General features: G+C 35.8%; 1 protein-coding gene across 14 annotated transcripts in view; it reads right to left on the bottom strand.

Annotated features, from left to right (window-relative positions):
* Stk31 (serine/threonine kinase 31) overlaps positions 1-22,770 on the bottom strand; it is a 100,761-nt gene that overhangs the window by 51,210 nt on the left and 26,781 nt on the right. For all 14 annotated transcript variants that reach the window (XM_087206662.1, XM_087206652.1, XM_087206656.1 and 11 more), the window contains 4 exons: positions 18,190-18,349; positions 15,036-15,158; positions 856-1,035; positions 283-399 (listed from right to left, as the gene is read on the bottom strand). In XM_087206662.1, the coding sequence (XP_087062788.1) occupies positions 283-399; positions 856-1,035; positions 15,036-15,158; positions 18,190-18,349 (580 nt within the window). The remainder of the gene's footprint in view (positions 1-282; positions 400-855; positions 1,036-15,035; positions 15,159-18,189; positions 18,350-22,770) is intronic.

Genomic DNA, 22,770 nt, shown 5'->3' on the forward strand with positions numbered 1-22,770 from the left:
GGCTGATCTACTAGGATTAACAGGGGCTTCCTGAATTAAATATTAGATTTCTTAATGTAAAATAATCTACTAAAATGAAAACACCAAGAAGAATAAGACTTTTCACTGTATATGGATTAGAACTTGACAGTATTACCCTTTCAAACAGGCCTATAACAGAAAAACTAAGACCAGTCTTAACTTTCTGATTAACAAGAGAAACTATATTATTGGTTCATACATTCCAATTAGCATAAGAAATCACTGCTTAAAAGGAAGCAATAAAAGACTATCAATACTCACAATCTGAGATATCTCTAGCTCTTTGCAAACACATGACTCAGCATTCTCTAAGATTTCATCAATACTACCGATTGTGTCTTCATAAGCCAGTGGTTCTCCCAAAGACAGATCAAAAACCTCATTTTCAAAAATAAAAACAGAAAGTATCTCAATTAATTAACTCAATTAGCACTCATTGTGCCCTTGTATCCGAAACAGAGCATTAGGCTATACCTTGGGCAATGTAGAGAAAATAAGATTACAGTAAAAAACAAAAAAGATACTTACCCTCATAAAACTTATGTACCAGAGGAGAAAAGGTACCTATACACAGCATACCTAAAGAAAATTAGTGGTTGGGGGAAGTACAGGAACAATGCAGAGGACAAGTAAGAGAAAAAGAAAAAAAAATGTCTTTCAACAATAATACAAGGAGGAGTCTGACAAAAAGCTAATAAAAAACTTTGACCACTCAGGTCCTAAATTTATATCTAATAGGGAAGAATAGACAATTTCAGCTCTTGAACAAAGAAATATGATTAAAAATACATAATTTGTTTTATGCCACAAATGCCACTGAGCAGGAGTTCTTACCTTTAGGGTATTCTGGAACCATGCTACAAGATGCTGCAGAGAAGCCTCTGTTTCACTCCTAACACTGGTGAACTCCTCTCTTTTATCACATTTCCAATCATAAAATGTTCTAAGTATTTCTTCAGAGTTTATTCCTTCTTTGGCCTGTCCATACACTGCTTCTAAAGAAGCTGATAAATCCTACAGAGAGAAATAATTCTGCATATTAACTGCAGATTATGATTCAAGCACTATGTTAGAATCCAAAAGATAGAAAAGTTAGTATATTAAGTCTCCATTTACGAGAATTTTATAAGTAAAACTTAAAACTTAGAGATGAAAACACAAAACTATCTATAAAATGTTTTATGTGGACTACAACAGTTAAAATTTATTAAGTGAATTAGTTACAAATGTAAGCTTTATATTCTTAGGATTAATTACATATAAATTACCCTTCTGATTTTAAGTAAGAATCACTATTGTTTGTCTTGCTAGATAACAATAAACTACCCACAAAAATATACACATATTTCAAACTAAGTAAAATTATTAAATACATATGTAATTTAAAGCACTTTTTAAAGGAGTAGAAGAGAATCTAAGCAGCTAGCATAGCCTGCTGCCTCTCTCTAGGAATCAATCTCTAGAAATGCTACAGAGACAGAGGAAAGTGTAATAGATTCCAGAAATTTTTATCACAAAAGTCATGAGAAACCCTGCAAAAGACAAAAGGATGATTGGTGCTTAGCACTAAGTAACTATAGTCCCTGAAAATAAGAGAAGGCTTAAAACACAGCACGAGATAACCTGTGGGAAAAGAGAACTTTTTTCATCTGCTCAAATCTCTCCCTTTCACTGGGCAGAAAAGTAGCAGCACCCAGTTGAGAGTCAATGAGACACAGACCACACAACACAGATGAGGCAAAAATTGACAACCAATACAAAGAACTGTCCAGCCCCTAAGTATTCTTTCTTCCTTTTCCCTTAAATACCTGGCAACATTTACATCCAAGAGTGACAGCTCCCAGAAAACAGCAGTGGCTGGCTAGGGATTTAGCTCAGTGGCACTGCACCTGCCCCATAAGCGCAAGGTCCTGAGTTTGTTCCCCAGCACTGGAAAAATTAAAAATTTTTAAATTTTTTTTAAAAAGACCAGTGGCTGAGGTACAAAGGACTAGGAGATTTGCTGAAGATTAAGACCATCTAGGAAAGGAGAAAAAAGGAACAGTTGAGCTTTGATTACAACACTGGAAGTTCTGCACTCTAAAAAACCTCATTCTATTCCCTAAACCCATGCGAAGTCTTAAAAATTGAAGTCCAGGCTTTCACAGAAGAACAAATATTAAACTGATATCAATAATTATGAAAATAAGACAATGGATTCTCAAAGGTCAAAAGAAAAAATAACCTTTGGACCTAACATTTCATGGCCAGCTAAATAACCATTTATGTAGAAGAATGAAGTAAGATACCTTGAAACATTTATTATCTCACAAATTCAACTACATAAAGACCTTTTAGAAAGTACTCTTGGGGAAAAAAATTCCATTACATAAACAAATGGAAATAAAACTAAGATCACAGTTTTTTTTAATAAGATGAGATTCCAGGCCCCCCAGCAACCAGCCAGCTGAGGGTGAGGACCTGGGCTGAATGGAGCCTTGCTCCTTCCCACCCATGCCCCGCCCCCCAGCAACCAGCTTAACAGCACCTGCAGTCACCTGTGTGTCCCGTCCCGCCCGCAACGCCCCCCCCCCTTCTGGCCTCCTGGCTGTGCAGCTACCTGGGTCCACATTACAGAGGCCATAAAGGCCATTGTCCTGAGCTCCAGAAGATAGAGCAGAAGTGAATAACAGAAAGAGGGCCTCTCTCAGGCTCCCTGATGAAAATTTAAGCCCACTGGAAAAGTGAAGAGAATCTCTGCAATAAAGGCACACCAGACCACCATACTTGTTAAGTTGGAGGGATCATCACCTCCCATTGGAACCTGGGCTATCTTCAGGGGAAAGGCAGCTAGAACCTGCAGTAGAACCTTGCAGAGTTCAACCCAGCAGGAGGACAGGGAGCTCAACTTGGGACTTGTAGCCAGCAATCTGCCTGAATCTCACAGGTCTGCTACTGGCTTGCTGAGACTCGCTGACTTATATCTGCACACTGCTGCCCACGCTGTCTATTGTGACAGCAGAGACATACCCTGAAGGAGGCCCTTCATTTTTATTTTTTATTTCCAAAATTTTTTTGCTCTATTTTTAATTTTTTTCTACTCTTCAAAATTTTTTTTTCTTTTTTTCTTTCATTTCCCTTTTCTTTCTCTCTCTCTCTCACTTGTTCTCTCACTGTCCCACATTGTTCTTCATCTCCCTTTTTGTTCCTGTTCTGACCCTAATTCAGATTTCTTTTTTCTTTTCTTCTCTTTTTCCTTCTCTCAGTTGTCATTAGTTTTAAAGGAAAGTAAATAGAGTTTCTAGCCTCTCTATTGCTGTCAGGTTGTTCTGTTCTCATCTTTGTTCTTTCATTCTGTCTTTTCCTCTTGTCTTCAACAGATTCTTAGAATTTGCGTGATCTTCCTGTGTCCTCTGGCCTCACTGCTAACCTTTCCCTATCCTTCTACCTATTTATCTCACCCTCCCCAACTCCTTCTAACTCCCCATCCTGAAGGGTGAAGTTGCTATATTGAAGAGCTTATTCACTATAAACATATGTTGGGCTGGTCCTCAATTTTGATTTAATTCACACAGCTAAAGGTGATAGATTAATAACTACCACAAATTGTCATTTTCTAAGCTGTGCTTGATGCTATGGTCTTGCTGATTGTATAATTTGGGCTAAGGAGTTGTGATTGATCTAATCAGTTCTCCTTCCTGGTATAATGAAAATGAGATAGCCTCAGAGTCATTAGAGACTCAAAACCTAAAGACCAGACATATCTGGAAAACAGCTCTGAGAAGCAATCATTCCATAAGGGTTCTAAATACAAGCAACAAAGATACTTACAATAAGCAATTTTGAAGTATCAACCTAGGAATTAAACCAAGGACAGTACCAAAAACAAAAATTAGAAGACATTTAAGAAAGGCACAAACTCAGACTTCCACCCCACCAAAGGCAAATTCTGGGGGAAATGAGGTGGAAAAGTCTGATAATCAAGCACCTGGACACCCTGAACTGATAGCACAGGAAGTAACAAAACAGATGAATGAGGCTCTAGAAAAATTCAAAACAGAAACAATTTCCCAGATAGCTACAGAGATGGTGAGCAGAGTGAAAGACATGACTAGAAGCTCTAGAACAGAAACAGATAAAAAAAAAATAGATGAGCTCAGGACCATGCTGCAAGCCATGAATGCCCAGCATAAGAAATGGAAACCATGATCGCCCAACATAGAAAAAAAATGGAATCCATGAAACACATTCAAACAGATATCCAGATTAAAAACTCCACTGAAAGTATTCACAGCTGATTAAGGGAATGTAAAGATAGAATATCAGATATAGAAGACAGGATTGTGGTTAGTGACCATGAAAACAGAGATTTCTTAAAAAGAGTAAGGGACCACAAGAAATCTATCCAGCCGCTTCTAGATGATGCAAAGAAGAATAACATAAGACTGACAGGAGTCTATGAGAAAGCAGGAGAAAGTACAATTGACATATAAAAACTGTTCACAGAAGTAATAGAAAACTTCCCAGACAGAGGTAGAGAATTGGACATACAGATAAGTGAGGCATATAGAACTCCAACTAGCCACGATCAAAAAAAAAATCTACACCTAGACATATAATAGTCAAGATCCCAGAAACCCAACAGAAGAGCAAAATCCTACAAGCAGTTAGAGAAAAGAAACAAATCACCTACAAAAGAAGGCCCATCAGAATCACAGCAGACTTCTCAACACAAACCCTCAAGTCAAGGAGAGCCTGGAGTAAATTATTTCAAGCCCTAAAATAACTTCCAACCTAGACTGTTGTATCCTGCAAAATTATCTTTCAAAATCGATGGGGAAATTAGCTACTTTCACAACAAAGAACATCTGAGAAATTTCACGAACACCAAACCAGCACTCCAAACAATTCTAAACAATATCCTAGAAAAAGACAATGAAGGTCACAATTCCATGAGGCCCAAAAGAGGTAAGCCACCAGGCAAAGCAAGAAACTAAAGGAAAAGGGGGAAAAATAAAAAATAGAGCCAACAACAGTAAAACATCATGACAAGGATGAGTCAATATCTATCAATTATAACCATCAGCCTCAATTCACCCATCAAAAGAAAGAGACTGGCAGAATGGATTAAGAAGCAAAATCCAACAATATGCTGTATATAAGAAACATACCTAACTCAAAAAGAAATTCACAAAGTAAAAGGTTGGAAAACAGTTCTCCACATGAAAGATTTCTCAGACAAAGAAGCAAAATTAGCAAAGAAAACATATGAAAAAATGTTCAACATCACTGATCATTCAATTCGAGAGATGCAAATGAAAACAACACTAAGACTCCACCTCACCCCAGAAAGAATGGCTGCTATCAAGAAATCAACAAATAACAAATGCTGGTGAGGCTGTGGGGAGAAAAGAACCCTTCTCCATTGTTAGCAGGAGTGCAGATTGGTGCAACCACTGTGGAAATCAGTATGGAGATACCTCAAAGAACTAAGACTAGAGGTCCCATTTGACCCAGTTATTCCCCTGCTGGGCATCTTCCCAAAAGAATTAGAAGAATCATACCACAGTGATATATGTGCACCCATGTTTATAGTGGCACAGCTTATAATAGCTAAAGCTTGGAAACAGCCAAAGTGCCCATCAACTGGAAACTGGATAAAGAAGATGTGGTTTTTTTATAAAACGGAGTAATACTCAGCCATAAAGAACAAGAAATTAGAGACATTTATAGCTAAATGGATGCATATTGAGGCAATACTCTTAAGTGAAATAAATAGGACACACGTGTAAATACCAAATAGCTTCTCTGGTGTGAGAAACTAAAAGTGTAAATAAGGATTAAAATGATTTAAATGAATAATTGATAATGTGAAATAGGAAAAAAAGGTCCAAAAGAGTAGGGGAAGTGGGAGAGGAAAGGGAAAGGAAAAATTATGAGAAAAGGAAAAAATAGAAACAAAGTCTTTGTAAATAGGGAAGGGAGGACAGGGAATGTGGAAAAAATAAGAAACAAGACACATCATGTACAGGTACAAGCACCCAATGATAAATGTAAACGTACTGTGCACCTAAAATGTACCAATAAAAGAATTTAAGCAGAAAAAAAAAACCCTGAGATGACAGAAATAAGTTCTAATGGAGCAGTAATTGATACGCAAATCAATTAAATTATCAATTAAAAGATAAATTTATAGGTTGGATTCTTTTAAAAATTGATCGGTGTGTTATCTAAGAGAATTTTTAAAACTAGATACAAATAAAGATGAAATGATGTATAAAATAAATATTGACCAATAAGAAAAGTGGGATAGAAATTTTACAAGGAAGTAAAATTTTACCCCAAACCACCCTAAGTGAAGAAATAAGGTTACATAGTATTTAAAAAGGAAACATAGTTTTTAAAATTATAACACATAGGTCCCGGGGATTTAGCTCAGTGGTTCCACTGTCTGCCCCAAGCATAAGGTCCCAAGTTCGATCCTTGGTACCAAAAAAAAAAAAAAATACAACACATAGGGTTGGGGATTTGGCACTGCACCTGCGTCACAAGCACAAGGTCCTGAGTTCAACCCCTGGTTCCAAAAAAAAAAAAAGTGTTCGGCAAAAATACAACACAGAATTATGTACAGAACACATGAAAATGATATTAAATGACTGTTGCTGGCATATGTATTTACTATACTACACATTTTATTACTTTAGAGTATACTCTCACTAATTAAAAAACAGTTAACCTGGACGGGGATTTAGTTCAGTGGTTCTGCCGCCTGCTTCAGAAGCACAAGGACCCACCTGAGTTCGATCCACGGTATGTATGTAACTGCCCCTAAAGACCTCCCACTGGGATAAGATGTAGAGGTAGAAGACAGTGATATTGATGATCCTGACCCTGTACAGCTCTTTAGTGTTTGATTTCCTCTCTATTGGTCCCCCTTGAACCTGCTTTGGGAGAGCTGGGTGTCTTTGAAGGCATTTTATTGCCTTGTTTTTCATGTACCTGTGTGTTTAAGAGTGTGTGGGTATGCATGCGCACATACTAAAGGTTGAGGTGAAAAAAAAGAAGAGAATTAGCTGCTGACATGAAAATCTCTAAAGTTCTGTTTTCCAGTAATGTGTTCTTGGCTTTGTCAAGAGGTTTAGTTTACCACACTTCAACCTATTCAATTTAAATGAGTTGGACTCTGTCTGTCATAGCTCAGTAACATCCTGGCCCTGGAAAGCAGCTTCTTTTCAGGAAACCACAGCTCCGGTAGCCCAATCATGACCACATTATGAGGCATGAGCCCTCCTACAGGTGCACCAAGAGAGGACCCAGCCACTGGGGCTCTGCCAGATGCAGAGTGCAGCCTTTTCTACCCTTCAGGTGCTTCAGCACCCTTGAAGCATCAGGCTCTCCCAGTACGGGATGGCCTCTGCCTCAGTCTTTGTTTGAACTCCTGAGGCAACCTCAGCCCTACTGGAGACTCTTCCCACCTCACTGCCTCTCTTCCTCAGTTTCTTATTGTTATGAATGCACACTGCTCTTGTCCTTCAATAGGCCCAGTACACATTATCACCATTTTGTCTCCAGGTATTTTTCCTACAACATTATAATCTTCATTATCACTATTATCACCATCACTTTGATTCAGAACCAACTCAGTTGTCTCACCATCAGTGCACAAATGAACAGACAGCTGTATTATCAATGTTAATTATTTTTCAATGTTCACTTCTAGCTTACTCACAGAATTTTGAATTCAGAATAGGATTCTGAAGGTATATTTTCTGCATTTTTCAGAGGACAAGTATAGAGGTATAGTGAGGAGCCGTCTTTCAAAGGTTATGCCTAAACTTGCTGCTTATGGAAACATAAGCCCCTGCATCTTCCTTTCCCCTGAAACCACAATGACTACAGCCACACTCTTCCAGCTACAGTCAGCTTTATAACTACATTAGGTCCCAGTGGAACACAGCTGTGGCAGGACCACTGAAAAATATGTACTCTGAGATCTTGGTTGTAATTATGAAACAGAACAGAGCTCCCTAGGTGTTTGGGACAGGCAATTTCAGTGGATGATGAAAGAAGACTTGAAGCCTGAGCAGAGAAGTGTGAATGCATACAGGCACAGAACTTGAGACATAGGTAGCACAAGAAACACGAAAAAACAATACAATATGACTCCTCCAAAAGTTAATAACTTCATAGTAAGTGATTTCAATGACATCAAAGAGGAGAAAATACCAGACAAAGAATTCAGAAGAATCTTCATGTAATGAAACTAGAAATCAACAGCAAGATAAGCCACAGAAACTCTACAAATATGGAGATTCAACAATTCACTTTTGAATGATCAGTGAATCATCGAAGAAATCAGGGAGGAAAATTTAAATTCTTAGAATCAAATGATAATAAAAATATAATATTCCTGAATCTCTGGGATAGGGCCGGGGATTTAGCTCAGTGGTTTCGCCGCCTGCTGCACAAGCGCAAGGACCTGAGTTCAATCCCCAGTACCAAAAATAAAAGAAAAAAAACAGAATCTCTGGGATACAGAAAAAGCAATCCTAAGACAGATAACAGCTGTGTATGAGAGCCTACCTCAAAAAAATCAAAGTGATCTAGGGCCAGGGATTTAGCTCAGTGGTGCCACCGCCTGCCTTGCATGCACAAGGTCCCGAGTTCAATCCCCGGCACCAAAAAAAAAAAAAACAAAGTGATCTCAAAAAAGAAAAAAATAAACTATCTCAAGGTCTTACAAAAACAAACCCAACATAAGGAAAGAAATAAAAGCTAAAATTAAAGAGACAGAAACTAATAGAAAAACAATACACAAGATCAATGAAACAAAGTGTTGGTTCTTTGAAAAGATAAACAAGATCGATAAACCCTTCTCCAAATGGTGGGGGGCAATTAGACCCAATACATTTCTAGATGAAGAAGGATGTTAAAACAGACACCACTGAAATCCAGCAGAGGATTACTAGGGACTATATTGAAAACCTACATTGTAATGAATTGGAGGATCTAGAAGAGATTAATTCCTAGACACAGGTAACTTATCAAAACCGTTTGAACAAAGATGATATTTTTAAAAAACCTAAAAAGATTAGTAACAAGCAATGAAACTGAAACAGTAATAAAATGTCTCCCAACAAAGAAAACCTAAGACACAAAGGATCACTGATAAATTTAACTATACCTTTAAAGAAAAAAACACCAATGCTCCTCAAACTAGTCAACATAGAAAGGGAAGGAACATTTTCAAACTCACTCTACAAAGCCAACATCACCTTGATAACAAAACCAGATGAGAATAAAACAAAAAAGAAAATTACAGACTAATATCCTTGATGAACATAGATGTAACACTCCTTAGTAAAATACTTGAAAATCAAATTCAACAACACATTAAAAAGTGCATACACCATGATCAATTTGGTTTCATTCCAGGGATGCAAGTATGGTTCAACATACACATATCAATAAGTATAATACAACACATAAATAGAAACAAATGTAAAAATCACATGAACATCTCAATTGACACAGAAAAAAGCTTTCAACAAAATTCAACATCCCTTCATAATAAAAGTCTTGAAGAAACTATTTATTGAAGGATTCCACCTTAATGTAGTAAAGGCCATATACAACAACCCCACAACTGACATCATTCTGAATGGAGAAAAACTGAAAGCACTTCCTCTAAAATCTGGAACAAGGAAAGCATATTCACTCTTACAATCTTCCTCAATACAGTTCTTGAAATTTTAGCTATAGCAATAATCAAGAGAAAGAAATAAAAGGGATACAAATAGAAAAAAGTCAAATTATCCTTGTTTATAAATGAGACTATACTCAGAAAACCCTAATGATTCCAAAAAAAAGATATTTAGAGCTAATAAATTCCGTAAAGTAGCAGGATATAAAATCAACATTAAAAGACTGTTAACTTTTCTATACAACAGTAATAACCTGCTAAGGAATATATAGTGGACCTTTGAGTTATGACCAGCTTCATATATGAACAACTTGGGTTACAAATAGAATTTTAGTTTTAACTTACGAGCAGTCTTACAATCCAAATGCTGGCCACTTGCACAGTTACAAATAAAGATTCACGATGCCAGAAAACTGTATGTAAGCATATGTAAGCATCAGTTCCACATATCTGTGGACAAGGTTTTGGTCAGTGCTTTATATAATTGCTATGATTACTGCTATCAAAATGGCCCTTTAAAAAAGCTAGAAAAGAAGCTAAGGAAGGAAGGGAAGGTAAAGTAAGCAATCACAGGAGCCAGGGATTTAGCTCAGTGGTTCTACTGCCTACCTTGCAAGCTCAAGGACCCAAGTTCGATCCCCAGTACCAAAAAAAAAAGAAAGCAATCACAATAGAAAAGAAGGAAATTGTGTAGAAATATGAGTGGCATTCCTGTGATCAGTCTTCCTAATACATGCAGCATGATCCACTATCTTGACAATCTTACAGAGAAAAGATTTGTATAAGGAAGCTAGTGTTGCTAAAGGTGTTACTCAAATTAGTAAGTCATGATCAAGAGTTAGGTGATGTAGAAAGGCTATTATTAGTGGGGATAAACAAAAGGCAGATGGCAGGTTATAGCCTATCTGAGTCTATAATTAGTGAAAAAAAACTAGGGCTATAAATGCAGATCGCATTGTGTAAAGGATAATCTATCAACAAGTGATAATGGTGAAACAGTTCATGCCAGTAAGGGGTGGTTTCACAATTTTAAAGCGAGAACTAGGATTCTTAGCATGACTACACATGTTGAAGCAGCCTGTGCTGATAAAAGGACTGCTGAAAATTACATACACCACTTTAACAGCATGACACAGAGAAATAGCTTTTGCTGTCATCAAGTTTTCAACTGTGATGAAACTGGTCTTTTCTGGAAAAAAATGCCCAGGAGAATATACATCAACTAGGAAGAGAAGAAAATGCCAAGCCACAAGCCTATGAAAGATAGGCTAACCTTTTTGCTATGTGTCAATTGAGTGGTGACCTCAAGATAAAGCTTCTCTTGATTTATCACCCTGAGGCCCCTGGAGTGTTCAGGAAACAAAGTTGAAGAATAGGCTAGAGATCATGTGGAATCTAATGCAAAAGCCTGAGTAACAAGAGTACTTTTTCTTGAGTGGATCAGGGAGGCTTTCTATCCTACTGTTAAGAAATATCCAGAGGACAAAGGTTTACCACTCAAGGCTCTCCTCGTCATGGACAATGTTCCTGCTCACCCATTAAATTTAGAATTGGCTGAAGAATTCCCATGGCTCTCAAGTCGAGTTCCTCCCACCTAATAAAACTCCTCTACTGCAGCCTATGGACCAGCAGGTTACAGTTAATTTTAAGAAGCTATACACCAAGGAACTGTTCCTGAAATGCTTCCAGATGATCTCAGATACAGATTTAACCCTTAAAAAGTTCTGGAAGGAACATTACAACATTCTTTCCTATGCAGGTTAATTGAAAAATCCTGGGCCATTGTCTCTCTAAGGACACTGAGTTCTGCCTGGAAGAAAGTGAGGCCTAAGACAGAGGCTTTGAAGGCTGTGTAGAAGAGCCTGAGCCTTCAACTGGCCATGTGGTTGATGACACTGTCACCATGGCAGTGCCCATAGACTTGCAGGTAGACAGTGGTGACGTTGAGGAACTGCTTGAGGAACATTCACAAGAACTATCTACAGAGGAACTTCTGCACCTTCTAGCTGAGCACCAGAAAATGGCAGCTGAGACGCTTTCTGAAGAGGAGGGGGTATATCAACAATCAGTGAAATACAAGTTCTTCGAAAATAAAGGAAATCCTGAAGAACTTGACAAAGCTACAAACATTTGTAAAGACCTACCCAAAGAAAAGGCCAATCACTGCATTCACTTGCTTAATGATAATGTTATATCATACTACAGAACAGTGTTAAAGAAAAGACAGGAATAGACAACCTTAGATCAGTTTTTAGTTCTGAAAGCATTGAAACCTAGTGAGCCAGAAGAAGATCCTAGTGGGCTACAGACTCTCCCAAGGAAAGGACACCAGAGAGCCAGATTCCTGATGTTCTTATGGAAGGGTACTCTCCTTCCAAACAATAAACACTTTTCATTTCATCCTCCCTTCCTGCAAGCCAAAGATGTCAACTTGAATGATGAATACAATAAGAAACTGTTGTTTCTGGTAAACTAGGCACATTTTATAACTTTTTGGTGAATATACTAGGAAAATTATTGGTATTTCTGGTAAATTATGTACATTACACAACCCTTTTATATTATGAAAAGGTTAGTTAAAGGGTGCTTTGGGAGGTTCAGAATTTATTGTAGGTATTTCATTATTTCTTATGGGAAAAACTGTCTTGACTTACAATCAACTTGTGTTACAACCAACCCTCATGAAGAAATTGAATTTGTAAGGGTCCACCATATGAAGAAAACAATTCCACTCGCAATAGCTTCAAAAAAATAAATTCCTAGGGCTGGGGATTTAGCTCAGTGGTTCCGTCGCCTGCCTCACAACCACAAGGTCCTGAATTCAATCCCCGGTACCAAAACAAAAATTAATTAAAATAAAATAAATTCCTAGAGATCAATTAAACAAGGAAGCGAAAGCTTTAGAATGAAAATTTCAGAACACCAAAGAAAAAATTAAAGACAACAGACAACAGAGAGACCATGAGAGGTCATATTTATGGATTAGCAGAACACAGTATTATTAAAATGGCCATATTACCAAAAGCTATCTACAGAGTCAATGCAATCACCATCAAAATACCAATGATACTCACAGAACTAGAAAAAACAATACTAAAATCCACATGGAAGCACAAAAGACTCATAATAGCCAAATTAATCCTGAGCAAAAAGAGCACAGCTAAAGGTATCACAATACCTGATTTCAAAATATACTATAAAGTCATAGTAACAGAAATAGCATGGTACTGGCCCAAAAACTGACACACAGACCAATGGAATAGAAGACATAGAAACAAACCCATACAATTATAGCCATCTGATTCTTGACAAAGGGGCCAAAAAAATACATCAGTGAAAAGACATCCTCTTTAACAAATGGTGCTGGGAAAACCAGATAAACACTTGTAGAAGACTGAAACTAGATCCTTATCCCTCACCTTGTACAAAAATCACTTCAAAGTGGATCAAAAACCTATGTGTAAACCTGAAACTGAAAATGCTAAAAGAAAACAGTAGAAACACTGCCACAGGCACAACAACTTGCCGAACAGAACTCTGACAGCATAGGAAATCACAAGAAACCAACAAATGGGACTAATCAAATTTTAAAATTTTTGAACAGCAAGGGAAGCCAACAGTGAAGAGACAGCCTATAGAGAAAATCTTCGCTAGCTACTCTTCCAACAGAGAATATCCTCAACATATAAAACATTCAAAAAACCCAATCAATAAATGGGCAAATGAACAGACACTTCTTTATACACACACACACACACACACACACACACACACACACACACACACAAATGAAATATTCAGCCATAAAGAGCAAAAGCATGTTACTTGCAAGAAAGCAGTTGGAACTGGAGACCACCATGTTAAGTGAAATAAGCCAGATTCACAAAATCAAAAACATTTCTCTCATAAGAAATTTAGAAAAAAAAATTAAAGAGATGATATGAAAGTAGAAGGAAGACTGTTAGAGAGGAGAAAGTAGATCAAGGGAGAAAGAAAAGGGTAACAAAGGGAAAAGATTAAAATATGTTATATTCATGTACAAGTATGCCAAATGAAACCTAACTAATACGAATAACAAAAAAAGGAGATTTCCTGGTTGTAGGTCTTCAACTTAAGTTTACCAACATGTAGTGAGAAAAAATAACCTTTAGAGGGTAAGGTAAAATTTGTACAAAGGTAATTTCTTACTAAACTACCACCCTTCTATATTCAAGGTTTATTTTACCATTCTGAAGAATGCCATTTATACAATTCCATTTAAGAAAATGTTTCAAACCAGGGCCACAATGGCTCCTGAACCATCATCAAAAGTGTTATCTTCACCCAGAGCAAAATAAAAGAGGAACCACTGGAGATACATAAATAATAAAAGAATTAGAAGAGATAAATAAAAAGGTGGTTGTTCCAAATTTTAAGATCAAAGAGAAAGCAGAGTACTAACAGATAAATGAAAACCAAGAGTTTGAGAGAGTTGCCAGGGGGACATCAATATATAAAAACTAATAGTATTCTTGCATCAAAAGTAATGAAGAATCAGCCGCCTGCCTCGCAAGTGCAAGGACCTGAGTTCGATCCCTGGTACCAAAAAAAAAAAAAAGTAATGAAGAAGAGCTGGCAATGTAGCTCAGTAATAGAATGCTTGTCTAACAAGTATAAGGCACCACCCAGTTCTGCTAAAAAATAAAAAGCAACTGAAAAAATGGAAAGTAGTATTCACAAAACAAAAATATAAATATCTAGAAGTTAAATGAGAAAATGTATAAAGACTTGCAAGGAAAAATTTTAAGCAATATTACAGGACAAAAATAGATATAAGTAGAGAGAAATAGTATGTTAATAGGTAGAACGACTTAACAGTGTCATGCTTATCCACCCCAAATTAAAGTCATTGGAGGGGTGACAAGACAGGGCAGAAATAAAAATAACACCATACTATAACACCAATAGCTACTGTACTCTAACCCCTGCTTATATCAGGGGAAGAACTCTCCTAATTTTAGAGCCAAATCTAACATAACACTTTAGAAAGCAACAGGCAACAGGGTCATTTATGCCTGCTAATGTTCTTATCTCCAATGTTAGTTTCCCCAATGAATGCCACTCCAGTAAGCCTGGAGTCTGGCATTTACCTTGTTTGCAGAACAGATACACTCTATACATAAACACTAAATATATTAATAAAAACTTTTAATTCCATCAAAAAACTAGAATTTAACAAGAAAATACTTATGCATATACAGTACTACCTGAAATCTAAAGATAAATACTAATGTCACCTCTCAAAAGGTAAACATATGATTTAATGCACATTGAATATATTTTTAATTCCAACCTGCAATGTCTTTAAGCGTTTATTAAGTGGTAACTCATCTACTTCCAGAATAAAAATTTGTACTGCCATGTCTAGCTTCTGTTGCACTTCATTTCTTTTGGCAATCAAAATATTCCCTTCACTCTGGAGGAAGGAAAAAACAATAACCACCATTAGTATATCAGGTGTTTTTCACACATTTACCCATGTTTACAAAAAGGAGTGACTTTAAATTGTAACATTCGACAAACACAGTAGTATAAATTTAGAACAAATATTCCTCTCTTGAGATCAAAATGACAAAGAAATTCCTTTCCTTTAATTAAAAATAAAATATTTAAATTCAACAATCCTGCCCTGCTAATCTATTTTTTCCTACTTCCACAATAAATTTTTTTTCTGAAGAAAATTATACAAGTTTCTATTATTATACACTGCCTTCCTCCTATACCCACTCCATTCTCAACTCATCTACTCATCTTTCAAGATTTAGTTAACACATTCAAACCAGATGGCAGTAAGATATATGAATTGCAGCCCGGCAGGAACAGTTACACTCCACCAAGCTAAAACCTTCAATTTGTCCAAGGGGTTACATTTGAAAATACGTGCATAAAAGATATCCAAAAATCCTATGCATTATCTCTACTATTGTATTTACCATACTATATTGAAACTACCAATATATCCATTCCATAGCTCCAGAAAGATAGAAGGGATCATGTCATTAAAACTTTGTGTCCCTAAAGAACGAGAAACTAGAGACACTTATAGCTAAGTGGATGCACATTGAGGCCATACTCTTAAGTGAAATAAATAGGACACGTGTAAATACCAAATAGTTTCTCTGGTGTGAAAAACTAAAAGTGTACTAAGGACCAAAACATATAACTGATATTGTGAAATAGGAAGAAAAGGTCTGAAGGAGTAGGGGAAGTGGGAGGGATAGGGGAAAAGAAAGAAGGGAAAAGAAAAAATATGAGAAAAAGAAAAAAATGGAAACAAAGTCTTTGTAAATAGGGAAGGGTGGAAGGGGTTGAAGGGAGGGCAGAGTAATGGGGAAAAAATAAGAACCAAGATACATCATGTGAAGGTACAAGATCCCAATGATGAATGTAACTAATACCTAAAATGTACCAATAAACTTAATGGAAAAAATTTTGTGTCTCTATCACCTATAGCAATATCGGGCATACATACTTAAAAGCTTAAACTTTTGGATAGTTTTTCTTGCATATGCTCAATAAGACTATTTTCTAACTATAAATAAAAAGAAAATAATTTCATGTAAACCTTACTTCTTTTACCAAAAAAAAAAAAAATCCATTTGGTAATCAAGGAAAGAATATGCTAAATGAAAGTAACAATGAAGTACAATAAAATAAAATGAAAACCTCATTTGAATGGTGATTATGATTGTGTATCCTATAACCTACTCTTCAGACTACCAAATGAATTCTTTTTTTCTAGTATTGGGGATTGAGCCCAGGGCTTCATCCATACTAGACAAGTACTATACTATTGGGCTATATCCTCAGCCCTTTTTTATTTATTTATTTATTTATTTATTTATTTATTTACAGCCCTTTTTTATTTTTGAGACAGATTTTTATTTTGAGACTAAGTTGCCCAGGCTGGCCCTGAACTTGTGAACCTCCTTCATCAGCCTCTAAAATACCTGGAATTACAGTCCTTCATCCAGCTCTATCAAATGAACTTTTAAATATTAAAACATCGGCAGTGGTAGAAACAAGTATTTCCTTTTTTTTTAAGTCATATTTATACTACTAAAATACCAAGTCCTACAGCTACATTAAGCCTCTTTCTGTCTCTCTCTGTCCTATGCTCAATTCACAAAAACAAGACCATAAAAAGCAGTTCTTTTTCATCTTTTTATCCTATTACATAAAAATACATTAAGCATTTTAATATTGACCTGTGGTTTAAATGGAAAGAATATAATTTGCACACATTTCAGGGTTCAAATTTCATATTAACATTCAGAACTATAAATTCTTGAGCAATTTCTTTAGCTCTTGTGAGCCTGTTTCCTCATAAAAGAAAAGCAAAAATACCCGTTTAAAAGTTAATGTAAGATAGTTTTAGAAGTATCCATAACATTGCCATGTTTGAGATTCAAAAATGATTAATTCTATCGCTTTTTACTTCCATAATAAAAGTGAGCCATTACCTAATACACAAAATAACCCAATTCTAATTCCTTCTCCAAATTAAACATTCTTTGTATTTCCAAGAGCCTACTTATCATGCTCATACTTCTCATTCAACTGGTCAATCTAGGCGTGAATAGGAACCACAGACGCAGAAACCACCAGTATTTAAGGTGAGACAATCTAAATATAAAAAGAGAGCTACAGAAAGCTATGACAGTTGTGGGAAATATCTTTACAAGGAAGACAAGGAGATCTGTTCAGCTCAATATAATAAAGTATAGAAAACAACAGGAAGTAAGTATACTTGTATCTAAACTAATAAAGAATTCATACAAAACATTTCCATCTTCATACCCCTCCCCACACAAACAGCTACCTCTCAACACTAGATGGCTTAGACAGTATTTAAATAGTACACGAGAGTCCAATACTATAACAAAACACATCACTCAAACCAAATATTAAGATTAACATTAGCAGGTATGGAAGCCACCCTCATTCACAGGCATCAGATGAGCCCCTCAAAAGTCACTATTTCTTATAAGAATTCCCTAAGTTTAGCTTTCGGAGTCCCTCAAGAGGATGCCTGCAAGAATTCCCATTAAGAATTCAATCAATCCCAACTCAGTCATCCCAATCCACATACAATTCACTAATCAGTTATACTGTGAACAATCTTACCTGGTAACACAGTTGAAATATTTTATCAGATTTCCAGTGGAATTGAGTTAATCAAAGATCAAACAGCACACAACAAGGAAAGATTTAGTTAACCATTTATCCACAATCACCAATTATCTATCACACCTTTCTTCAAGGTAATATTTTATAGTATATTCATGTTAACAATTTGTATGCAAATAAAGTACACATATAAATGCAAATAAAACATTTGATGCAAATAAACTATCATTACAGTATCTGCAGTCCCTCTGCTTTTTCAATACTATTTCTTTATGGTCAACAGATAAAAAACTCAATAGAGAAAATTCTCAACCCACCATATTATTACATGTTTGGATCTCCTCCTGAACCAGCTTGTATTGTGCCCAAATTTTCTCTAACTCATTCAAAGAAGCTACAGTGGTAATGCATCCTTCATCCAACACTTTTATAGCATCTGAAAGGTCATTCCCAAAACGAACAGTGATGCTGACATGTCTATTTTTTAAAAAGATAAAAAAATTAGAGATGTGGCATGAGAAAAACATACATACAGTAGTCATCTAAAAGTCACTATTTGCAGTACAGGCTATGAAGAGGCACTATTTGAAACTTTACATAAAATCATATGTAACTTTTAACATGCTCCCAATGGCTTGACCACTGGTGGTACATGCATGACTGTCCCATTGGGCAGGTTGACGAATGGATCTAATCACTTTTATCAGAGTTTTTACTAATAAAATTAATAAAAAGTCTATAAATGAACCAAATCTGATTAGTTGCTTGTATCTAAATAATTACTGCCCAAATACATTTATTAATACAATTTATACCAATTAAAGAATTATTACAATAATCAACAAACTTATTTCATTAAATTTTTTTTGGTACTGGAGATCAAACTTACGACCTTGCGCTTGCAAGGCAGGTGGCAGAACCACTGAGCTAAATCCCCAGCCCCTATTTCATTAAATTTTTTAAAATTTTATATTCATGAATTTCTTTAAAATATTTTATATATGGTAACAGCTGATTTGTATGGAGTACACAAAACATCATAATGTGTCTGGCTTTTTTCTGCAGCCACAGCAGCATCCGCTTTTTTTCATTTTTACTAGTACATATTTTCCATACATAATGGTCACATTCATCATAGGGAATTTGTACCTGTACATATTATGTCTTAATTCCTTTTCTCCAATTCCTCTCCCCTCTCTTCAACCCATCTTCCCCTCCCCATTTATAAAAGCTTCGTTTCCATTTTTTTCCATCTTTTCCCTTCCTTCCCTTCCCTCTTCCTCCTTCCTTGTTCCCCTTCCCATTTGAACATGTTCTTCTCACTTCCCAGTATTTGTCCACCATTTTGCTCCTTAAATATTTATTGGGTTTCTCACTCAAGAGAAACAATGTGATATTTAAGCTTGTGTGCCCGATTTATTTCACTTCAAATGATGGTCTCAAGATGCATCCATTTACCTAAAAATGACTCAAATTTATCCTTCTTTATGGCAGAGTAGTACTCCATTGTATATAAATGCCATATTTTCTTTATCCGTTCATCTATTGATGGGCGTATGAGCTGTTTCTGAGACTCAGCTATTATAAATTGGCAGCACCCACTTTTTCAGATAATTTTCAGTAATATTCTCTACTTTGTTTCCATGTGTTTCTCACCAATCCTAAATAAGCTTCTTTCGAGTGAAGATTTTTCAAATAATTTGTGCCTGTGGCATTTCATCACAGGTTCAGTTTATCAATAATTAATTCTCTAAATTTTAGAGAAATGGAAATCTTATGAGTACCCCACTGCTAGATAATACATATTTACAACTTCTGTACCACAAATTAGCTGTATTACAATTTTTTATACTATTTTAATATTTTCCTTAGGCAACTGTAATATGATGACATCTGGTGGGCTAAATCCATGGCTTTCTGTGCCTTATTGTAATCAAAGACAAGATGAAGTTTTATGTTTCCAGGCTTTCCTTCCGTCAATGTACACATATGATTTTTACAAGGTATTAACATACAAACAGTTCTTCTATCAGTCCATCTAACAAATTTTACAGAACAATTTTCAAAGTTTATAATTTTGTTGCATTTTTGTTTTTGTAAAGGTAAAAATTTTCAATTTGGCTGCACTGTGAAAAAAAATACATTTCTTTTTGTAAAAGTTCTTGTGCTAGCCAGGCATAGTGGTGCATGCCTGTAATCCCAGCACTCACAAGGCTGAGGCAGGAGGACTGCCATGAGTTCAAGGCTAGCCTGGGATACACAGTGAGTTCAAGACCAGCCTGGACTATATAGCAAGATCTTGTCTCACAAAAACCAAGAAAGAAAGGGGGGGGGCTGGTTCTTGCGCTAAGGGTATACTCGAATAATAACTATGCATATAATGTGCAGTATTCAAAGAATAAGCCATTCGTTAATTTCAAAACATCGTAAGAATGCCTATGCATCAAAGGGTTTGCTCTTTTTCCAGCACAGACATCTGAATCATAGGTGTAATCATATGGCAAACTTAATTTATATAATTTTATCCCTATTTGTACCATTTTCCTTTGATGTACTGGCAAAAATGCAGACATCCTCACTGTAAGATCATACTTTCATCTATTATTACAGTTTTTTCCAGGTTTTACTTCATTCTTCGAATATGTTAATCATGTCTTCCATGATTTTTCTAAATTTATTCAAGGGATCCTCAGTTCTCCATGTGGTATTGTCAGAGAAATGTAAACAGTTCGAAAAAGCCAAAAAATAATCACATTGCATAGCATTCTTTTTTTTTTTTGGTACCAGGAATCGAACTTGGGTCCTTGCACTTGCACAGCAGGTGGCGAAACCACTGAGCTAAATCCCCAGCCCTACATAGCATCTTTCCATGTCCGCTGGGATACATATTATTTTCAGACCAATAAAATCTAATATCTGGTAAGGGTACTACCACCATAACCAATAATACACCTACAAAAATTTTCATCTTGCTAACTACAGATTCCCAACATCACTGATGTTTTCGTCTTATTGCACTAAGCTCCACTGTATGGCATATTTGTTTCAACTATAATTTTGAGTATATTATCAGATATGAATCATTTACACAATGCAAAACGTTCATTGTAGTGAATATTTCTTATTAGAAATTCCACATTCTGTAGTTCTGTGTGTTTATGATCGATCATGCTTCTTTCTTAGCTGCCATTCTTCCTCTTGATCTTCTACATCCACATCCAAATTCATACTATGTTCATTGAATGTACTGGCCACAAGATTACATTCATCTAACTCTAATGCATCTTCATCCGAAGACTAATAGATCCTGACTTTTTTCCTCTGATGAGATATAATTATAGATTCATCCATTTTCTGTTTGACACTCTGAGAAAAAATTTTACAAAATTGAAATACTCTTAAAATTGAAAAGTGAATAGGTTACAACACACATATATGTATACAAAAATCATACATTACTTACAAATGAAAATCCCAAATGAAGATGAGAAGACTCGCCAAGGAACAACAAAGGAATAATAAAAATTTACCACTGAGCTTAGTAATCTAGTTGTAAAATAACAATGACTGTTTTTCTTTTAGCATCTTATATTAACAAAAAGAGCATACACAGGTTAGCTATACAACATCAATCAATTTCAAATCAGTCACCGAGTAGCCAGACATACCAATTAAGCCCCATTGTGAGCTTATTAATACAAACTTTTAATTTAAAAATGCAGAAAAAATAAATTTTTAAAGATTTTATATAAAAAGACAACTTCAAAGTCTGAAGAATTTAAAATGATACCAAATGGGCCTTCAACCTCTGCCCTACAATCAGATTTATAAATACTTCTCTCAAATTTTTAAATACAGCCAGTTTTGTTAATGAGACAGGATCACAGTCCTTGTGCATTCCTGAATTTAAATAATCAAAAAAAGGAAGAGCAGTTAATTAATAAAACTTACAAGGTTCATTCATATTATTTTTTTTGCAGCTTGCAAGTAAAATGCCACCATTTTTTTTTGGTACCGGGGATCGAACTCAGGACCTTGCACTTGCGAGGCATGCAGCAGCACCACTGAGCTAAATCCCCAGCCCTAACTGCCACCATTGTAACAGCACACTGTTTCCTCATATATGGATTAAAATATATTGTTATTTTGCATCTGTGCCCAGTGCCACATTGTCTGTAATCCCAGCTACTTGAAAGGCTGAGGCAAGATGATCCCAAGTTTGAGGCCAGCCTGAGCAACTTAGTGAGACTGTCTCAAAATAAAAAGTGCTGAGGATATAGCTCAGTGGTAGAACATTTGCCTAATGTGTACAAGGCCCTGAGTTCAATTCTAACACCACAAAAAATATATACATATATAACATTTAATTCATAATATACATATATAATATACAATATATGTGTATAATATAATCATAATATGTAAACATAAATACTGTATATATGTGCATTTTGGCCCAAAGTCTGGCTCATAGCATTGCCAGTGTAGACCTTGATTTTTGGTAGTATATCAAAAGATAATTAGATGCCAGAAGCACCAAATTACTCAAACTCTTGAAAATCTTACAAACCACATGCCAAGTGATTTATACTGGAAAATACAATCTCCACTGAGGGGAAAAAACAACATGCAATACTTATTCAGGGCAACATCTCGATATTTCGAAGTGCGGGAGAAAATCAACTACTGGTTTTAAATCCACTGTACACCATGAAAAAGGAATAAGATTATTCTGACAATTATCCATAATTTGAGTGACAAATTATCCCTAACTGATAAAGCAACCCTCTACTCAGATTAAAATACCTACAAATGGTATGTCGAATACAGACCTTGAGAAACCCTTCATGAGACTTGTTAATTAATCTCTTCTCTTCTGACTCTGATAATCACTTTGC

Source organism: Heterocephalus glaber, unplaced genomic scaffold (assembly GCF_053883595.1).
Source record: "Heterocephalus glaber isolate CG9 unplaced genomic scaffold, H.glaber_assembly_v1.0 deba00000676, whole genome shotgun sequence".
In the NCBI taxonomy this organism is placed as follows: Eukaryota; Metazoa; Chordata; class Mammalia; order Rodentia; family Bathyergidae; genus Heterocephalus; species Heterocephalus glaber.